At 30.8% G+C, this 8,338-nt stretch overlaps 2 protein-coding genes across 2 annotated transcripts in view; both read left to right on the forward strand.

The window, feature by feature from the left end:
• The first annotated feature begins 147 nt into the window (after positions 1 to 147).
• LOC107037657 (ADP-ribose glycohydrolase MACROD2) lies at positions 148 to 3,909 on the forward strand. Its single transcript, XM_015256312.1, has 6 exons — positions 148 to 303; positions 415 to 529; positions 2,565 to 2,795; positions 3,286 to 3,402; positions 3,482 to 3,690; positions 3,785 to 3,909. Exons 2-6 carry the CDS (start codon positions 508 to 510, stop codon positions 3,866 to 3,868), a joined length of 663 nt encoding a protein of 220 aa, XP_015111798.1. The 5' UTR covers positions 148 to 303; positions 415 to 507; the 3' UTR covers positions 3,869 to 3,909.
• Positions 3,910 to 5,550: 1,641 nt separating this feature from the next.
• The window catches only part of LOC107037656 (CAAX prenyl protease 1 homolog), a 6,739-nt gene continuing 3,951 nt past the window's right edge, over positions 5,551 to 8,338 (forward strand). The window contains exons 1-2 of the mRNA XM_015256309.1: positions 5,551 to 5,780; positions 7,463 to 7,609. Coding sequence (XP_015111795.1) covers positions 5,679 to 5,780; positions 7,463 to 7,609 — 249 coding nt within the window. The 5' untranslated portion in view covers positions 5,551 to 5,678. The remainder of the gene's footprint in view (positions 5,781 to 7,462; positions 7,610 to 8,338) is intronic.

Raw genomic sequence — 8,338 nt, forward strand, 5'->3', positions numbered from 1 at the left:
AACTCGTGAAAAAATGTTTTTTGCACTCGGTACGAAATATACTATTTTCGTACTTGCGGATCTTGATATTCGAATTAATTTTAAATGCTCGACTTACCGACAGGTGGCAAGAATACGTATATATTTGCACGCAGTTGCACTGGTGAATCGATCCCAACACACATGCAAGATTCCAGCTGATCTGGAACGGTGAAATACGCCGGTTACAGTTATTCACCCGAAAGCAATAAATTTTGACTTTTATCGATCGAAATAATTCGGAAAGATTAATTAACTCTGACCAAAATTCGTTTCCAATCATTAGTAAGTTGAAACACCTTTCATTTTGGAGTAGTTCATCATGAAAATACTCAGAGTAAGCGTTTTGGAGCAATGCGCAAAAACTACTGATATTGAACTGTTTGAAAATTGCAGGTGGTCACGGGAGTTGACAGATCTATTCTTTCGAAAAAATTGTGGGGAGGCTTTGGTGTGGCATTGAATACAGTGTTTAAGGATTTGTCTACAATGTCGTTCACGGAGGAGAAGGGTAAATATGATGGATTATTTATTCATATAGATGAATGCAACGGCGCGTCTGGAATGCGATTCTGTGATGGATTTAAGGATATCCAAATACCTTTTACAGTTTGGTATAGACCACACTATAGTAAGTGTGTAGTTTCACACTATTTGATGATTGAAAATGGTTGAATCTACATTCAACCATTTTCAATCATCAAATTTGTGAATTAAATTGCGTTAGATAAATTTGAAAAAAAAATCATGACTATTCAGCCTCATTCAAAAATTACATTTTGTAGAGAATTATTTTTTTTAACATTCGTTGTTTATAAATAAATAATTGAAATTGATTAAACTTCCGGAATCCGCATTTTTTATGGTGGAAAATTGATTGTTTATATGGATTATTTTTAGAACATGCTTGTAATTTTTACAAGTTGCAATTTTTTAATTATTTCATCAATTTTCTTGCAAAACTAAACTTTCAGATTTTTAAAATGTTTTGTAACGGTTCAATATCGAGATTCAAATTTTGACTTGTAAAGTTGAAATAATAGAATCATTGTAAAATGTCCGCAAACTTAGGGTTAAAGGGAGCTTAAATGAAAGTTCTGATGTACTACTACAAAAGTAGAAAAGCATTTCACTACAGTAAAAATAGCCAAAGTATCTTTTACAGTTTAGTATAAACCACACTATATAGATTCAACCATTTTCAATCATCAAATTTGTGAATTAAATTGCGTGAGATAAATTTGAAAACAATCATGAATATTCAGCGTCATTCAAATATACATTTTGCACAGAATTATTTTTTCTAGCCTTCGTTGTTTATAAATAAATAATTGAAATAGTTTAAACTTCCGGAATCCGTATTTTTTATAGTGGAAAATTGACTGTTTATGGATTATTTCTAGAAAATGCTTGTAATTTGCACAATTTTATGGGTATTGTTCCGTTATTCGAAAATATATATCGATTTTAAAACTTTCCGGAAACATTAAACATTAATTTTTTATTTCTTCCCGTCTACGTGTACATTTTTTCATTTCTTCTCGTTAAACTTGGATAATAAAATGGCAAAATATTCATATCCCGACCACATTGAAAGAAAAAACAGTGATTCCATGTTTCCACTGACAGAAACGAATAAAAGCCAATTTTCTCTATTTTTTAGATTTCGAATGATTTTCGTTTTGTGTTTGTTTTGATAAAAAAAATACTTTATTGATCTTTAACATAATTCATCTTCATTCAATAGTGTAACTTGTAAATTACGGAAACAAATATATATGTAATAAGAATACGAGTGGATAAAATTAAATTAATTTCATTTTGAAGATGGAAAGGGGAAGAGAATGAAATAAAATAAAATAGTATAAAGTAATCTGGTGACGGATGCGAAGCGCCCGTTCGCTAGTAAATAAATAATTAAAATTATTTAAACTTCCAGAGTGCTTATTTCTTAGGCATATGAAATCGATTTCTGGTGAAATTCTGAATATGCATAAATTTGTTACGATTGCGAACACATGACTTTGATGGTGGAAAATTGATTATTTATAAATTATTTGCAGAAAACGTTTATAATTTTCAAAAATTTCAATTTTTAAATTATTTCATCAATTTTCCGGCAAAAGTAAACTTTCTAATTTTTTTCTCATTTTGAAAACGTTTTCTAACCGTTTAATATCATATTCGGATTCAGACCTGCAAAGTTTAAATAATAAAGTCATTGTGAAATGTCTGGAAACTCAGGGTTTAATGGAGCTTAAATGAAAGCTCTGATGATCTACTACAAAAATAGAAAAACATTTCACTGGAGAAAAATAGCGAAAGTACTTGGACATCCTTAAGTAAAGTCACACGAAAAAAATTAGTAGAAAAACCTGGCAAATTCGCTAGGCAATGAAATCGGGCAAAAACTAATAGAGTTCAATAGAATTCTAATAGAATTGTTTTGTGAATTCGCTAGGTTTTTTAATGAAATTCAGGTAACTTCATTACTAGACTATCTAAGCAGCTTTACTGCGGAATATTGAAACAAAACATTATTCCAGAGAAGTTTTTGAAGATGTCCAGAGACGAGAAGAGACAACATTACAAATCTGAGATAACCACTTTAGAGCAAATCATGACCCTGCCTGAATATATCAAGAAAAATAAAGGGGGTGGTGAAATTACGTCTGATTTAGCGAAGAAAGTGTCAATGTGGCAAGGTGACATAACATCCCTTGAAATCGACGCAATTGTCAACGCTGCTAATTCAAGCTTGATGGGAGGTGGAGGAGGTAATATTTCTCACCTCAAAATATCTAATTTTCCAAATTTTTCGTTCAATTTTCTTGATAAAGAAAAAATCTAATGAAAAAACTTGGAAAATTTGAGCCGAGGAAATTCTATAAAAAATATCTCAATGAAATAAGTTGCATAGAAAAATCGAATTCAATTGACTTATTCTATAGAATATTTTCTATGGAGCATTTCAACAGAATCAATCGAAAACTAATACCAAATTCAATAAAAATTCAATAGAACTATTTGATCAATTTACTAGATTTATTTTTCATTTCCTTTTTAGTCCCTCCTCATGAAAAAATCCACTAAAAAACTGCAAGAAAATATCTCAATAGACTAAGTTGTGTAGAAAATTCAAATTCTGTTGATTTTTTCCATAAAATTGTTTCTGATGAACATTCTATCGACTGCAGTTCGTAGGACAAAATATCTAAACAAAGCGCGACAAAATACAACAAATTCTAAAAAAAAATGTTTCTTCAGTTGATGGAGCAATTCACAGAGCGGCTGGTCCGACCCTGAAGAAAGAATGCGCCACCTTGAACGGATGTTCCGTTGGAGAAGCCAAAATTACTGGCGGATATAAATTGCCAGCTAAATGTATGCCGCGACAACCATTCAATGATTCATCTGTCTTATTTTAATTTATCTCGTAAATTATTTTCATTTCATCATGCAGATGTCATTCATACGGTTGGACCTCGAGGAGAAAAGCCAGAGAAACTGACAGACTGTTATCGCAATTGCTTCCAAGTGGCTAAAGACAATGGCGTGAAGACTATTGCTTTCCCTTGCATATCAACTGGAGTTTATGGATATCCTCAGAGACCTGCGGCTGAAGTTGCCATAAACACTGTCAAAACTTTTCTCCAGGAAAATCCAGATGAGGTAATATAACATTTTTATTTCTATAACCAATCGTAAAAGTCAATGTAATTGTTCATTGTAATCAATACAACATTTGTATGAATTTCTTTTCTAGATCGATCGTGTGATATTTTGCCTGTTCCTGCAGACAGACAAAGACATCTACGAAGAACTTCTTCAGAAGTATTTTCATACCTAAGCTATTGGCATAATTTTTTATATAAATGTCGTAATTTGAAAAAATTTTCTGAAGTTTTGTGAAAATAAAATACATTTTGCTTTGAAATGGTAGACAAACACTTTTCGATCTTTATTTCTGTTTCATTTTAAGTGGATTTAGTAGTGAAATGAGTCACGGAAATTAGACAGTAGAAAAAAGAAAAATAAACATCTATTGAATATATCTGAATCGAGTAAGTGGTATCGAAAAATCAAATTTTATTGATTTTTTATTTCTATAAAATATTTTTCATTGAACATTTTCATTGGAAAAGAAGCAGAAAAACTAAACAAGAAGGTATGTATTTTCTCCAAATTTATAGACTAGGAACAATAGATTACTAATAGCGCTTTTCTTGAACCGCTTTTTCTCAAACTTATTTGAGTATGTTTCTTCAAAACTATTTTTTTTGTTTTAGATTTTTACATGTTTCTTGAAACCAGGATTAACCTCTAACCCCTCACCCCCCCTTGCCTGTTAGGGTTCAATTGTTTTAGAGGTCAATCCAGGTTTCAAGAAACATGTAAAAATTATAAACAAAAAAAGTAGTTTTGAAGAAACACATTCAGATAAGTTTGAAAAAAAACAGTTTAAGAAAAGCGCTATAATACTATTAAGGGCAGGTTTACCTCGGGAAAGAAAAATTTTGTTTTTCGAGAAAAAATGTCAAAAACAAAATTTTCCGCGTGATTTTTCCTCAACCGCGGTGAAATTTGAAAATTGCAGGGGATTGTTCCTACCATGCTGATGATTTTAGTACTCATATTTTATACTCAAAAAATTCGAAAAAATGAAATTTCAATTTTTAGTTTTTTTAAAATTTGAATCTGATATAGAACCGCTAGAAAACATTTTAAAAATCTGAAATAAAATTGGAAAGTTCACTTTTGGAGAAAAATTGATGAAATAATTAAAAAAGTGCAATTTTGGAAACTATGAGCATTTTCTATAAATAATTTATAAACAATCAATTTTCCGTCATAAAAATCATTTGTTCGCAATCGTAACACATTTATTTATATTCAGAATTTCCCCAGAAATCGATTTCACGCCTAAAAGAATAAGATTTCCGGAAGTTTAAACAATTTCAATTATTTCTTTATAAACAACGAATGTTTAAAAAAATAATGATTCGGTGCAAAATGTAATTTCAATAGCACTGAATATTCACGATTTTTTTCAAATTACTCTCATGCAATTGGTACAGACCAAACTGTAAACGATAGTTGCCGGTGGGGTAAAATGGACACTTTAGACTTTTTTTCAATTATTCATAACTCAGAAACAAATTGATCAATTGATCTCAGTTTAGGCTTGTCACTGAGGGAAAGAATTGTTCCTTGTATTGAAAAAAAAATTATTAAATTTTATCAACATTTCAACCCCTCAGGAATATTTAAAAACAAGTCAAAAGTGTCCGTTTTACCCCAACCTCCCCCGCTTGGATTTCCTTAATTTTTTTATTCAAGAAAAATAACTCTTCACCAAAACATCCTTTAAAAATAATTACCGCACCTCACATATACGGCATCGTGTTCCCATTGGATTTTCTCCTCGTCGAACGCGGTTGGTTGAGAGTCCGGGGAATCCAGCAGGAAAGTTTCTTGACCCCTCTTGCCCTCTGCACAGTCGCTCATTCTCAGTACGATTTGTGACTACATTCGTACCGGTATTGTTTGGCCGATTGATTCTAGCTTCCACCCGTAGCCGTACACGATTAACCGTAAAATCAAGTTCAACATCCATATGATAATATCGGAGTGGTGTTCAAATATTAAATTAATTAATTATGGGGACCTTGATGAATTTTGTTGAAGAACACATACGTTTTGAGATACTCACTGTGATATGGATTTTGTACATTTGGGAGCTGTACCTCAGCTTGCGGCAGGTTAGAAAAAATTAAATTGTCCTCAGAAAGTTCTATTCATTCGTAAATTATAATCCCAACAGAGCAATTTATAAAGAAAAATGCACTAGGAGTTGTGGAAAAAATTCCATAAAAACATTGAAATTTCTTGGAAGAGAGATGTTTATCTTCCAACCATTTTATGTTGTCACATAAATGTCATTTTATTTTTTTACCTTCGTTTTTCCACGTCAGGAAAATTGAAAACGGGAATGATTCACTAATAAGGGAATTACTGCTTCCCGTCAACCTAGCGAATTAGCTAGATAATTCTATTGGATTTGAAGGCAAATCTTTTGGAGCAATTTTATTGAACTTTCTTTTCGCCGATTTTATTGAAATGTTCAATAGAAAATATTCTATAGAAATAGTAAATTTCTTTATACAACTTATTCCATTGATTGAGATATTCTCTGTAGAATTTCCTTGGCTCAAATTTTCTTATTTTTTTTCACTCTGAATTTAGCGAATTCGTTAGAAAATTCTATTGGATTTGAAGGCAAATCTTTTGGAGCAATTTTATTGAACTTTCTATTACTTCTCGCCGATTTTATTGAAATGTTCAATAGAAAATATTCTATAGAATTAGTAAATTTTTTATACAACTTATTCCATTGATTGAGATATTCTCTATAGAATTTTCTCGGCTCAAATTTTCTTATTTTTTTCACTCTAAATCTAGCGAATTCGTTAGAAAATTCTATTGGATTTGAAGGCAAATCTTTTGGAGCAATTTTATTGAACTTTCTATTACTTCTCGCCGATTTTATTGAAATGTTCAATAGAAACTATTCTATAAAAATAGTAAATTTTTTTATACAACTTATTCGATTCAGATATTCTCTATAGAATTTCTTTGGCTGAAATTTTCTAATTTTTTTTCACACTATCACGTATAAAAAAATTGAATAGCAAACCTAGCAAATTCGTTAGAAAATTCTATTGGAATTCTATAGGATTTTCCGGAGTTTTTATAGTATTTTTATTGGAATTCTGTTGAAACATTCTACTTGTTTTTGCGCTGATTCTATTGCATATTTAATAGGAAAAAGTCAAAATATTTTGAATTTCTGTTCGAATTTTACTTTTTGAGATTTTTTTTATTAGAATTATCGGGCACAAATTTTCCGCTGGATTTTGTTTTGTTTTGCATTACAGGATCCGAGTGGAAAAGACTTAGAAAATTGATGCTCAAGCATTCTTATAGAAAAAATCTCAAGAGAAAACTTCAAATAGAACTAGGCTTTTTCTTATCGAAAAAACAAATAGAATTTTTCAATGCAATTCCAATAGATATCCTATGGAAATCCTATGGAATTTCCAAGTGAATTCGTTAGGTTTTCTATTTAATTTTTTCATACGCGATTTTGCTTTTCTTTTCATCAAGAAAATCAAACAAAAAAATTAGAAAATTTGAGCCGAGAAAATTCTGTAGAAAATATCTCAATAGACTAAATTGTATAAAAAATTGAATTCTCATTTCAATAGAGTTGGCCAAAAAATAATACAAAGTTCAATAGGAATTCAAGAATTGTCTTTCATACGTGATCTACAGGGAAGGAAATTGTTGTGACAAGAAACGATGAATCGCAGTTGCGGTGCAATATCTCTGGTTTTTCCGGTGTCATGTGTTCTAAGAGGTCTTGGAATATTTCATGTTACAGAGGAAACTTATGGAAAAATTGGCGACCGTTCCATCGAGTCTGGATGGCCTCATGTCAGCTGAGGTTTACAAAAAAGCAAGACTTTACGCATTGGATAGGAACGCGTACAGTAATATTCATGATTTGTACTCCACAATTATTAACACGGTATGGATAGCAATCAAAATTAATGATCGGAATTATTCTGGACAGAGACATGAAGAGATGCAACTGATTAGATAGCGAAGTAACAAAATGTCACAGAATAAGTGAATTCTTTACAATTCACTGAATATTAAATTATCTCTTCAATTAAGAAATTCCCAGATACAGTGTCAAAATTCTCATGCATTGAGGACCGCTTATATATGTCTAAAACCGAATAATTAGTGCAAAAAAATTAATTAATTAATGATTCATTATTCGGTTACCCCGTATGCGTTTAAAGTGTTAAAAATAGTCCAGGGCCTCCAATTTTTTAGCTACAGGAGTGGTTTTTTTCAAAATTTTTGAACAAATGTGAACATCAACAATTACGAATTTGTTTAGTATAAAAATTTGCGCCATTCATTCATTTTGAGCTATTTTACATAAATGGTGCAATTTTATTTAAATCAAGTGGGAAATTGCTCCTGTATTGCGCATAGTATAGTTACTTTTGCTAATAAATTAGCAATATGCTTCCGAATGGTCATTTTGCTTATTTNATACAACTTATTCCATTGATTGAGATATTCTCTATAGAATTTTCTCGGCTCAAATTTTCTTATTTTTTTTCACTTTGAATTTAGCGAATTCGTTAGAAAATTCTATTGGATTTGAAGGCAAATCTTTTGGAGCAATTTTATTGAACTTTCTATTACTTCTCGCCGATTTTATTGAAATGTTCAATAGAAA

Source organism: Diachasma alloeum, unplaced genomic scaffold (assembly GCF_001412515.2).
Source record: "Diachasma alloeum isolate Michigan unplaced genomic scaffold, Dall2.0 Dall_scaffold_00269, whole genome shotgun sequence".
Classification (NCBI taxonomy): domain Eukaryota; kingdom Metazoa; phylum Arthropoda; class Insecta; order Hymenoptera; family Braconidae; genus Diachasma; species Diachasma alloeum.

Bases quoted from the DNA above. Each gene is read 5' to 3' on its own strand.
- LOC107037657 (XM_015256312.1), top strand. From the start codon at position 508: ATGTCGTTCACGGAGGAGAAGG. The intron at 2,796-3,285 runs GTAATATTTCTC...ATGTTTCTTCAG, and splicing joins CTTGATGGGAGGTGGAGGAG to TTGATGGAGCAATTCACAGA. The intron at 3,403-3,481 runs GTATGCCGCGAC...TTCATCATGCAG, and splicing joins ATATAAATTGCCAGCTAAAT to ATGTCATTCATACGGTTGGA.